A 13,696-nucleotide genomic window follows, 5' to 3' on the forward strand; every position below is an offset into this window, starting at 1 on the left:
CAGATGCAGGCAGTGTCCACACCTAGTACTTAGGTAAGTGCAACCTCTGTATAAAACAAAGGATAAAAGCTGGTGACTGCTGGCACAAAAAGTATGGCTCCTGCACCACTTAAAAATTTACAACTACAAAACAGGTTGAAGCAGAACCATATGAAGAGGAACTCAAGAAAGGATCTGTGCCACCTGAATCTAGCGTGTGCAAGACCACCAGCAGGAATCACTCACTGATTATAGTGGGCATCTCCCAGCTGTAGGGGACAGAAGAACTCATCTGTTGACCTGGCCTATCAGCTAGAGAGGCTTGTTGCCTGTTGGGGAGACAGCTGAAGCTTGTCTAACCCCCTACTGTTTTCCTCATGGTCACCAATGATACTGTAAGGGGAAACCTGGAGAACAGGTAAAGTGACTGTGGAACCTGGGACCAGCAGTGAAGGGCATGACTGGTGTTCTCAATCTTGCTGGTCAAAGGAAAGGGTGTGAGGAGTACACTGATAATATAAGTCAATAGCTTCCTGCAGAGCTGGTGTTAGTGACAGGGTTCTGTGACCATGGGATCTATCTGCAAAGCAGTGACTGATTGTGAGAGATGAAAATCACCTCACTAAGCAGGGCAAAGTTATCTTTGCTAAAATGGCTGACCTGGTAAGAAGGGGGTTAAAGCAAGAATACTGGAGTAGGGACAGAGATTCCTCAGCATGATGCACAGGGTTGATAAGCCTGGACTGATGTGATGGGAAGGGATCACAAAATCAAAAAAATAGGGCTTAAGCAGGTTCACACACATCATCTTTAGGTAAGCAAGGAAGTGTCTACAGGATACAAGCTTTTAGAAAAAGACAGGTTGGGAAGGTGATTTGGAGTTGCCCTTTATGTGAGAATAGCTGAAGTGCATGGCCCTCTGCCTTTGGATGGATGAGGAACCAACTGAGATTCTGTAAAGAAAGGCGGGACAGGGCAAAATACAGACTGGTACACAAGCAGTCATGTGTGAGTATAGACAGGTGTGCAGAATCATGCTCAGTAGGTAAGACAAATACAAACTAGCTTATATGAACTTCTAGGACTAAATGAAGCCTGAAGACAGTAGTACATTGTATTACAATGAAAGCATCTCTAAGCTGGTGAAAGTAGTTCCCCATGCCCTTTGACAGAATCCTTTGACCTGCAAATGCAAGACACCAGACATTGTACTTGTCTATGTACTATACATCATGGCAAGTAACTATATAATACAATTTCTATGCCTTTTTTTTATTATGTAGACTTTTGTTAGTGGTGCTTTAAGTCCTTATTTTGTTTTGTTTTGTTCTAAATGCCTTCAACATTTCACCCATATCAATGATAGCAGTTTCTTTTCACTACATTGTGAATAATTTCCTGGGCTCTGTCTTACCATCAAATTGAATCTGTGGATAGAGAAAGAACATACACTAGGAAATTACTTACCCTCCTTCCTCAGAGTATTTGTGCCCAAAAGCAAGGATGTCAGATGCCCGGCCACTGCCATCGCATATCACAACAGGTACAGGAGGAGTGTCTCGCAGGTACTCCAGAACAATGGAGATAACGTTGGGACCTCCTTCCACAATAAGGGCCACTACTGGCACCCCTTGACCAATTCCTGGAGTAAAAGAAAGAAAGAAAGAAAACAAAACAAAACAAAACAAAACAAAACAACAAAGCAACCAAACAAAAAACCATACACACACACAAAAAAAAACAAACCCAAAAAAGAAACAAAAAAATGCAAAGCCAGCAAGGCAAACAAAACACAACAGAAGACAGAAGAAAAAAAATATCAGACCAAATAACTGCACTATGACTGTACAGTGTTATGGTAGAGAAAATGGCATTCAGGAAATCAGATATTTTAAGGACGGGGGGATCAGTGTAGTCATCTTGTCACTTCCAGTGTATAAACCAGTATTTTCTGGAATTATCTTCTGTTTTAAATACGAGAGTTATGTAAAAATGGGTCTGATTTTTTTCTTTTAAAGATGAAATATTGGTTTGGAAACATAGAGAAGCTACTGCATTTCTTCCTAACATGTTCATAATTATGATTATATCATGCTTGTAATCTAGGTTTGGAATGGTATCAGTTTCCCATCATTGGGTATTACAATAGCTTTGTTTGTTGTTTTAAAATCAGCTCTATGATATTTTTCTTGCCATATTTGATGCACTTTGAGGTTGTAGATGGATAACCCTTTAACCTTCTCTTTGATAGACTGAACACGTTCTGTTACAAGTCAGTGCTATATTTGTTTTTCAGTTCTATTAGGTCTCACAGTTTTTCTCTGAATTCTCTCAAAATTTGCAGCACATTCCTTGATTTGCAGACCCCACACTGGGGACATTACTCAGAAACCTGAACTACTGCTAAACCAAAGGAAAGACATCTTTATTTCAAGCACTTGTGGTGTAACTGTATGTGAGTCCCTTGCAAAAGTTGCAGTTGCCAGGAAGGTTGTATGGATTTGTTGAAAGCCAACCTGACACCAGGTTGGTGTTAACATACCTGAAAAAGCTTTTATGGCATTTACTTCTTGACCACTTGAGACTGGGGACATTTAAAAGGACTCAGGTGATAGAAGCAGTTGAACATTTTCTATTAGCATTTCTTTTCTAATAGAAAGGGTGTTTTTCCTTTTAAACTAGCTTTTTCTAAGAAAAAATATGCATTTTGCACAAAATTTTGACATTTCACTGGAAAAAAAAAATAAAAAGAGTGTCCTAGACCATTAATGGTTGGTTTGGGAAAAGCTGCTTGAGGACAGGTAGCAGGTGTTAATGTGTCTGCCCAAGTTTTCATTTAGAGTGGGTTCGATCCCCAAAAGCAAAGGTAAACCTGTGAGGCTGGAACATTAAATCTGGAAACATTCACAGATCAAATGATTTTAAGAATTTGAATTACTGTCAAAAATGAAGTGACCTGTTCTCGAAGAAGAAAGAAAAATCCCTAGTTCTTATATGCAACAGCAGAATATTCTACGCACCTCCTAAACCACTTTACAAACAAATACTTTGTTTCCTGGAGTGACTCTCAGTATACCTAGTTATGCCTCTATCTAGCGTTACTTTGTGGGTTTTTATTATATAACTTAAGTAAAGTGTGTGGTGTTTGAATTAAGAAAACTACAAGCTATAAAATGTAGGCTAATGAAAGAGAGTAAGAAGGGTAGAATATAACAAGGTGATTAACAGAATGACTTATACAGAGCTAAAGGATTATTTTTTTTTCTATTACTGCTAAAGACTTTCTTGAATTGCTGCTCTGCTTAATCTAGACATCTTCAAATAAGATAATATTAAGAAGTATTCTCAGTAACATTCAAATTGGGTCTTCATGACATTGAAATTAATAAAAATTGAGAAAGTTCACAGTACCAGATGCAAAGTCATTCACTTGGTGTTTAATAAATTCTGCTGTGAACTGGGAACTCATTAGGAGGAAATAGTAGAAAAGAGAAATATGTGATTCAGCTGATCACGAGAGAACTGTCTTTGGTGTAGCAAGACCATGAAGAGAGATTTGATCCTGGAATACCCACAGCAAAACATTCTTAGCTGGAAATAGGGGTATTCTAGTGACATTGTGTAAACCACTCATCAAATTCCACACAAAATACTGTATGTATCTATGCTTATGTGTGTTCAGAAAGAATAAACTGGAATAAATGCAAGAAAAAGCCAAAAGGAGTATATGGGGAATCAAGACTTCATCTTATGAGATTCAATGAATTTGGCTCATCTTCCTTAGAAATTTGAAGGGTGAAAGACACTATGTCTGAATATCCCTATGATGTACAACACATTAGACATTAATAATTTTACAAGGAGTTCAGAAGATTTCTGGTTATCAGAGGAATGAAGTCTATACAGTCCTCTTGTAAGACTAAAAGGGAAAAACTTTCTGAATTTGAAATGATGCTCAATAATCATTATAGTCGCTGTTCTCAAACACTTCCTAAAGCAGGTTCTACTGAAAGTCTCTTCATTCTCAGTATATTCTACTAGATATCGATCAGCTAAAGAATTCTAATAATATAAATGATGTTTAGTCTAAACTGTGGAACTATTTTGGGCCAATGAACTGGTCATTTGAAAGCATGTCTAACATTCCTCTTGCAAACTTTGATTTTCCTTTTTGTTCTTTTTTTTTTTTTTTTTTTTGTTTTAAATTGGCACACTCACAAGAGGTGCATGGCATGCAAAAGCTCTCTGCAAGGGTTCCTGTTGTGTTTTGCTCTGGTTAATCAGATGGCAGTGAGGCTAGTAAAATAAAACTACTTTTCTCCAAATTCAGTCTTCAATGAAACTTCATAGCTTTGAGATAAAAAAAAAGCTCATGTGAACCTTGATTTATGATATAAAATTAAGTTTCAGACTGAAGTGTAACTTTTTCTAGCACTCTGTTAGATTTCATTGTGAAATAGAAAAGATATAGATGCAAAATTTATTTCTGTATCTCATTTTCCTTCAGGAAATTCTCCCTGAGTTTCAGCAAATAGATTTTTTTTCTTTTTAGTTTTCATCATTCTCTATAAATTATTTTGGGTTGGAAAAATATATTTTTTCTTTAGTTTGGATGGTAAATTAGGCAGTTAATTTCTGGAATTAGATGTAATATTTTGAAATCATTTAATAATACTTTGTTAATATTTCTTCAAAGCACTTCTGGCTTTCAGGAGAGCCCTCTAGACTACACTTGTCTGAATCCGAATGCTATGAACTTTCCCAGATTTATGATGGTTAATTTCTGAGCAATGATGATATCCACAACATGAATTCAACAGACATGGTGAAAAAAAAGTCATGTCTACTTGAGTACCTTAGAAATTTAAAAAAAGGATAAATGGGAATTACCACATTCTCAGCTTTCTATGATGTTCCCAATCACATTCAAGTGATTTGTGACTTTATGTTCAATTCAGAATAAAAACTTACCTACTTTTACCAAAGATGTCTGCAGCTCAATAACTCTCAGGCAAAATGCAGAGTAGATTTGCATTAAACTTTTAGATGGTTTGAGACCAAAAATTCCTGGATGCTTCTCTGCTGCTAAATATTAGAAATTTGGAAATAAATGCAGGGGGTCTGTAGAAAAATTGCACTTGACTGACTGTTCCTGATAAGATATTAACACTGCATTTACAACTATTTTGAATACATGAAATTGAGAAACGATGTGCTTTGCCCTAATGTAACATCGGGACAATTTGAAAAATGTTGGCTCATGATACCAGTAAGATAGAACCTCTGACCTTGGGAACAAGGTAGCTGACAGACTTCTCTTTAACTGGTAACCAAAGTATTTTTCTTTCTAGATCTCCATATCTCCTCAGAAATAAAAAAATCATGAATTCTCTGTAAGAGGTCTATTTCAGCTTGTGCATGCACATTATACAACAGTCTGCAAAGAGGGGGCTGGCAGTGGCTGATATATCCACAGGGAGCCTTTTGTTTCAGCCACTTCATTTGGAAAGATAATGTCAGGCTGTGAGGTGAGATGCTAAATGTGAAGGTAATACATTCCTTACAATATCAAGCACATAATTATAAAAAGAGTTTTTTGCTTGAGTTGAGATTGTCAGAAAGGAGGCAATGCCAAAATAAAACCGTGCTGATGATAAACTGCACTACAGTACTGGAACTGCTGTCTCCTAGCACATGTCCAGAAGGTAGATACTTTGTGCCAAGCACTAAAATAGACAGTCCAATAAATCAACAAGGAAAAAGTCTTCCCTTCATGTTTTTTTGTGGAATTTCACATAAAATTGCCCAAGTCTGGCTAAAACTATGATAGCACTCATCTTGTTGATCTATGCCCAACAACACTGCTATTTTCACTAAGCAAGTACTCTAAAAGTATACAACCTTAAAAATTGTGTGTTTCACATTTTACTAACAGGAAAGAGGGTAGCATCAACACACTCTACTGAAATATTTTCATTCTAAAATTGCAGATAATCCTGTGTGGTATAGGACAAAGCATTATTATCAGGAAAGACTCTCAAACCTGTGTTGTTTTCCAAACATGAAAAAAGCACAGTTCAATTTCACAGATCTGGGTATTTTTTTCTGTTTCTTAAAAGGCACTAAATTACATGTTAATTGGCTTTTTTTTGGTTTTACATCCTTTGTAGAGAAACCTCTTTTAAGTGAAAGTGCATTATTTTTAAATATCTGAAAAATTATGGAAATCTGATAGTTACACAGAGAGTTTATTTTAAATTTACTTAGTTCATTGTTCTTTCAGCATTTCTAGGATGAGCTTTGGCTTCAGTAAATCTTTTTTCCTTTTCCTTTTGGATGATGGAGAAACATTCTTATTTAAAGGCATATCTGTGGACTTGATATTAGCTGTGAATGCTGACTATTGTGTTATCACTGTGACATTCATGACTTAGTAAATTATGTTTCAAGATAGTAAAGACTGGATTCCAAAATCAAGATTTTTCATACTTAAGAGGGGTCTCTGAATATGTACTCCACACAAAAATAATTTGTTAGCCAGATGTACTTTTTTCTCAGATTTTCAAAAGAAATACTCAGCTTATACTCAAGAGCAGGTATGTATGAAACGTCTCACATGAACTGGCATATTACTATTTCTCCTTTAATAAAGTCTCCAATTCACATACTGAATTCTTAGTACTCCTGCTATTAGTGCAAAAAGACAGGTAGTCTCTCATGACTTCATTAACAGAACATGGATGAAACAGTGTTATTATTTTCATTCAATATAATGATTCATGCAAAAAGAAGAAACGGTAGCAAAGACTTGAGGCTCATCACTATCTTAATCTCTGGAACTTGTATTTTGAGTATTTCAATAAGTATGGATTTTTGCAGGGTAGACTAGACTGTTAAGTTATTCACAGTTCAGGTATTGTGGATATTGCTGGTGCAGTATCGTAAACTAGACTGCAATATTGTGACAAGGATTTATACAGTCAACTTAAAGCTTCATTATTGTGTTATTGCCTTTGCGGCTAGTAACAAAACCAGTGAGAGACTTTCCAGCAATTGTGATTCCAGGAAGCTACGTATGTATCAGAACGTTTTTCCTGATGTGCACCAGTGGAAACTTGTAGGCCTTCATGCTATTATACAGAAAAATAATATAATTTTCCCCTTGACACAGCAGTAGGGCATGCATATGTAAATTAAAATAATAAACTAGAAGAAATGAATGAATTTGGAAATGGAAGAAAGGAAAAGCTGCATAATGTCTGTACTGTGTGAAAAGGGATTAAAAAAAATCTGCCATGCCTTGCAGAAGCCCTACTTTGTTTTCCCAGTTCTTGGAAAAACATGAATATTTCATACTGTGAGTATATTTATAAATAATGTATAACTGTTTCATAAATTATTACTAATTCTTTTTATGAAGAGTTAAACATGAGCTACCCACATTTTTGTAGACCAACAACTGAATAAAATGCCCCACTTACTACAAAATGCATTTGCTGCTCATGATTTTAAGCATGCTTATAAGAGTAACTGGGACATATCACTATGTTGTGTACTATCTCCAAGTTTAGCCCTGAGTTCAGCCAAATAAAACTGAAAGGCTCTAGTCTCTAATGTCTCTAATTTCTGCATCTTATCAGAGGGTGGAGTTGATTTTCTGCTGACCACCTTTGCTCCTTCATCAGGGCAGATGTGTTGGGGTGAGTTTCCCTATGTTCCTTTCCTTTTTCTACCTGGAAATTTTCACTGGAGAATTTCATGATTATTTGGATTTGTTTGGGATGTTGGGGCCTGTGTCTGTCCCGCTGGAGCGGTTACTGCACAGTGGCTAGCACAGAAGTGGTGTACAGCTGGAAACCTATGTCACTTCTCACACACAGTGTGCAGCTTAGAGCAAGTTCTCCACACTTATGGTACACATAAGACAGAGGTAGCACGTATATACTGAGTGAGTCCAAATTGTCCCAAAGGAGGGGGAGAGGAAGCCTCCATAAACCTTCACACAGCATGGGCAGTCAACCTGACAACTTAAAGTCTTTTTCTGATGAAGCACACCTACCATAGGCATGGACAGGGATGTATACCATTGACTTGGAATGGCTCATCAGATCTTCATGAAAGAAGTATATTTGCATGATCCAGGACCCTCTACAGTTTTGCACAGTGCTACCCTCTAGGGTTCCACAGGTTACTAAACCTTCCTGGACCTGGAGGTAGTGCAGGTGGTGAGGTATGTGAATCAGCAGGTTTCTCTACTAGTCATCATATCACAGGTTTTCATGTACCTATATCATGATGGACTCAGCAGCAGAAAGTTTCTATGACACACTTCATATTTGTTTCAGGTGTCTAACTTGTGTACATCCTGCAAAAGGTCTACCATTTCTGGTCAAGAGGTACCATTCTAACTGCAAAATTCTCTCAGGATAATGGCTTTTGTAGGTGATAAACTCAATGCTCTCTTACTGGCTGACAAATAAACAAGTCCAAAAATACGAGTCAACATGTTTGTGTTCCTGTAAGTGTTTGCTCGTGCACAGTGTATACAAAGGCTTGTATACAGACCATTTTCCACACACTGTTTAGCACAAATGCTCCATAGTGTAAAAAAACCTTAATTGCATCAAACAGATGACATATTCCAAGGTACAGGCTATTAATTCAACAGATGAGGTTATGCTTCAGGATTTTATAATGCAAGGATTGTTTATTGGAAGTATTTAGTAGAAAATCGCATTTCATTGTTGGTGGAAAACTGATCAAGTGTTGTGAAGTTCAATAAAAATATTTATGTGTTTGCATGATCTTTGACAGCTTTGAACTACCTTTTGATCAGATCTGGTCTTAGTTTTAACCTAAATATATATGATGAACTACAATTTTTTGAGGGAAAATCACCTCAGAAGCATTAATCATTTGTATCTGAAACAGGGCAAAATAGCATTTCTTTATGATTTCTTTATGAAGCTTAAGGTGTCTTGAAACTCAAGTTGGAATTTGGGGGTTCTGGTAAGTTACAGAATACCAAAGAAACTCCTCAGTTCAAATGTCTTAAAAGTCCAACTTCCAGGCTTTTGCTATGCTTCATGGGGCAAGCAGAGTATGTAGCACTGTGATGTATCAACAATGGCTGAAAGAAGTACAGCATACAAAACCTGTGGCTTTCAGAAACATTTTGGTCCAAGTGTTTGTGTAGTACTTAGAAACCCTAGTGAGAGATACATACACAGAATGGACAAAAAATTAAACATGCTCTGGAATTTTAATAAGCAGAAATCCACCTAGTGTAAGCTTAAAAGTTTGAGGAAAATGATTTTTAATCTCTGAACTAATATTTGCCTTACAGCAATACAGAGTCAACAAATATTGCTCTTTGGTTGTTAATAGAGCTTGTCTAGCCACAGGGCAAGTGATGCTTAAATAGATTAAAAATGGTATTGGATTTACAATGGTTGTTAAAAGGTTTGACCACACTAATGTGTATCTGCATCACCTCTGAACATCTATATGGTACTTCCCGTGGTCTCAACTGGCTCAGAAAGGCTAAATCATAACAGAGAACATCCTAAAATAATCCAGATGCTTCCTGTTAGGTTACACTGAAATATATCACCACTTGTATTTTTTCCAGACAGCTGTTTTCAGACTTCAGGTCCCTTTGAAAACAGTTCCTGATCTGTAGGAAACCTTTTTGGCTAAAATATCAATAGCAATCACAATAGATAAGATCACTTGTGTCTCCCAGCTCCTCTGTAATAGATCTGTGTCCCCCTGCTCTGCAAATCACAGCTGCAATATGCTTACCACTAGAACAATTACATTATTAACTACTAAGTGAACATGACTGGAAAAAGGGAATGTAGCTTGCCTTCACAAGATGGTGGAAAGGGATGCTGGGTCTTATTTCCCAGAAGTACAGGAACGTTTCCCGGATGTCATAACCAGTTAAAACTTAACTTCACATAGCTGCATTTCTCACACTCAGTTCTCCCTTTTCCTCACCCTTTCCCCAGAACAGAACTACTTATTCCAGATATGGCAAAGATTAGATGGTTATTTCTTTTAATCCTTAAAGAACTGCTCAACAACAAGAGCAGGGAAATTTGGAGATGAAAAAAGAAAAAAGAACAAGAAAGAAAGAAAAAAAGGGGCTCAAACTCTTTCTACTCTTTTCTGGAAAACCTTGAAAATTTTTTATATTTAGAAATTAAGTGGAACTTCCACTTGTTTGGAGGCTCATTACATGCTCTATGTCTAGAGAAATAAAACTGATTTGGTAAACCAATACAACAAATTGTAAAAATAATTTGCTCTGTTTCGGAAATTCACATAACTAAAGGGTTATGTGTGACAGAATGACACAGAACCCTTGCTAATAAAGGACAGCTCACAACCATTTGACTTATTTTTTCTTTTCAACTTATTTATTGCCTTTTCTACTATAGGCTTGTTGAATATCATTTGCTATAATCTCCTTTTTATTTTCATGCTTCCCAAACACATTTTAAAATTACTAGTACAAATTTTATTTTGTTCATCTTTATTTTATTTTGTTTATTTTTTTCCTCTGTCCCTTTGTTATGTTTGACCATGTTATGGTCACTTCCATTCTGCATTCTCATCTTTCTAATTTCCTTTTTGGTATCCTAATCACATTTTCACTTCCTCTCTGCCTCCTTCTGTTTAATCCATAATCTTCTTTTAGCTCCTCTATTTTTAATTCTCCTCTTTACTAAGAGTATGATCACATTACATTTGTCCCAGTGTGTTCTCCTTTCTCTTCTGACTCACCTTGGTACTTTCACTCTCATTTTTATTTGTTCAGTGCTCCTTCCTCAACTTTCTGTCTAGTGATATATCTGCCATGCTACCAAATGCGGCATTCACAGACAAATCCGTGGACCCGACACCTGGAACCATATCTTCATTTAATATTGAGCTGATACCAAAAACCTCTCCAAAGGAAATAACAATAAAAACTTTACGGCACCATCTTTTGATTTTCATACTTGTCCTTGCAAAATGACAAAGTTCACAGAGTCCTCAGAAGAAACATGACATGGGAAGAGTCCAGGTAAGACTAAATGCTGGGATTTGTGAGCCTCAAAAGCATTCAATTAACAACCCACTGGGTTACTTTCAACACAATGACAATATGCTATTCAAAACTGGCACTTAAAGTTCAAAGACACACACACAAGAACCCTCTTGGTTTTCAGTGAAAACATACCCTATCTATCCTTGCAGTCAACTGCTCATTAGGCTAGCACTACAGGACCTGACTAATTTCACTCTTCATGGAGCTCATCACCTATAGGCAATGGCCTGATAGTCACAGGAGCAAGTACAGTTTCAGAAATTCTCACATTCTGTCTAATCTTCCTTGGTACCTTCCCTGGCTCACTTTGGATGTGAACACTTCCATATATTGTAGGCAGCACTTTAGAAAGTTATCACAGTGACATAACCAAATTTTATTACTACCTCATATTACATATTAAGGTGCTTTTCCTTGTCATATTTTGTATATTCGTCAACATATCTAATTACAACAGGTGAGACATAGAATGGCAGAAATTTGGCTAAAATGAATTAATCCTAAAACAATCTCTTTTTCTTAGTTTTTTGGCTTTGTGAATTCAATAAATCTAAAATGTCCAAACATTAGGGAGCTGAAATGACCTGTACAATTTTGCTTGTATCAATCAGATGAAAAGACATATATTTTCAACAAACTCATCTGTTTAAAGTCAAGTCCATGGAATGAATTTATAAATCCACTTGTGTGGATCTATTGTGTATTTGTCTGTGCTTCAAGAACAATTTTTAACCTTCTCGCGTTTTCTCAGCCCTTTCTGAGATATGTTTGTATCCATTGCCTGATTAACCAATATAAAGTTTCCAATCTCCAGCAAAATCTGAAACGAAGCAATGAGTTCTAAGTTTTACTCAAATTTCACAGAAGTCAAACTTACAGCAGGCTTCCTCTCCTAGAAAGAAGTCTGTACCTAGATCTTCCCAGCTATGTAGTAATGAAAATGTATCTAGGACTGCACAAAATATGAAGGAAAAATCTGAATTGAATGAGAATTCCAATGCATTTGATGATGGTACAATGGTCAGAGAAGATGCCAGTGATGACAGTTGAACGTCCCTTTGCCTTCCCAGCCCCCTTCATATATTCTCAGGCATAGGATGACAAAGGGAAGTCCACGGGTCACATGAACAGATATTGTTGACATATTAAACTGTCTAAATTGCCTTTTCTACCAAATCAAATCACCCAACTTTATCCATCAGTTCCTTAGTCAGAGGTAAATTTTGCTCATAGGCTTACCAAAACTCAACTACATTAATCAATTCTATAAAGAAGAAAGATTAAATACCAGGGCACAGGTTCCAATGCCTGTGATCTCTCTGTTTTTCAGACAGCATGCAGTAGAGGTAAAGAAAAGTTTCAGCATCAATTTTCTGTTTAAAATTAGAACAATTTTTAAATGTTTGTGTGAATTGGAAACCCGAAACAGTTTGGATCAGATCACTTTCAATATTTCCTTTGGATCCTGAAACAGTTTCAAGAAAGTTCTTCTTTCAACATTTATCACTACAAAATGATGTGCTTTGAAACTCTGTGAGTTTGAGGCAACTTGTGTCTCACTGCAAGAGATGGCTGCTGGGCTGTGTTAAAACAGTCTTCACTTGTGAAAATAAGAAAGGTCTGCCCTGAGCATTATAGCATTAAGTTGACCTCCAGCTAACTGCAAAACTGAATGACTCTGTGCTGAACCTGCAGACTCAGACTGACCCACCAGTGTCACTGTACCCTCTGCTTGTCTGAAAAGCATTTTTTAAATCCTGAATATTTGCTGTGGACAAAATAAGAGCTATGGATTTAGCAAAACCTAAACAGGTAGAGTAAAAACAGAGTATTCAATAAAATCTTTTCTCCAATGTTTATAAGGGGCATAAGGCAAGATGATGATGACGATGATGATGCTGATCATAATTATTATTAAATAGTACACTTATTTGATACTGTTGCATGAGCCTTTCAGAACTATCTGACATATTGAATGATCCTATTTTGTCTTAAATTTTCTGTATCTTTAATGAGTGAGAACAAGTTTGAAGCTTCCTTTTGCGTATAGTGTGTGATCCCAAATATCCAGGAAAGCTACCACTGCACTGGAGAGAAACACAGTCAAAGCAAAGGAAAGTAAATAAAAAAAAAAAGACAAACCTAGCTTGTAAAAGGCAGGCTTAAAAATAATAAAATCTACTTTCAGCACTATTGTCCAGGGACAGGCTGTGAAATAATAAGTCACCAATTGTTTACTAGCTCTTAAATCTGTTCTGTTTTCTAGAGCAGACTCTTTCATTTGCTGATTACCTAAAACTGCACCTGCTCCTGACTCTTCAACAAACAAATTTCTGATGCTGTCAGTGTTTTCCCCAACTCTGCATGCTTAGAACTGGAAAATGATAAATAATGACGTACACGCATGGCTGCACACTCCCACTCGGAAAAAGATGTGCCCTGGCACACAGAGGGTGAAGAATCTACATTGCTCTGCTAGAAATGAGGGTAAGGAAAGGCATCAGAAAGTGGCCATCTGTTTGGCTGACCCAACAAGGCAGGTGGTCTTTCTCTCTTCCATATGGCCAACTTCCTATTAACTAGAGGGTGGTCAGGACTCAGTCACCTTCTTTTAAAGCA

The 13,696-nt window shown here is 36.7% G+C and overlaps 1 protein-coding gene across 6 annotated transcripts in view; it reads right to left on the reverse strand.

The window, feature by feature from the left end:
* TRPM3 (transient receptor potential cation channel subfamily M member 3) overlaps window positions 1-13,696 on the reverse strand; it is a 415,263-nt gene that overhangs the window by 94,488 nt on the left and 307,079 nt on the right. For all 6 annotated transcript variants that reach the window (XM_027662909.1, XM_027662907.1, XM_027662908.1 and 3 more), the window contains exon 7: window positions 1,447-1,621. In XM_027662909.1, the coding sequence (XP_027518710.1) occupies window positions 1,447-1,621 (175 nt within the window). The remainder of the gene's footprint in view (window positions 1-1,446; window positions 1,622-13,696) is intronic.

The sequence above is a fragment of the Corapipo altera genome, unplaced genomic scaffold, assembly GCF_003945725.1.
Source record: "Corapipo altera isolate COAL_440 unplaced genomic scaffold, ASM394572v1 61167, whole genome shotgun sequence".
Classification (NCBI taxonomy): Eukaryota; Metazoa; Chordata; class Aves; order Passeriformes; family Pipridae; genus Corapipo; species Corapipo altera.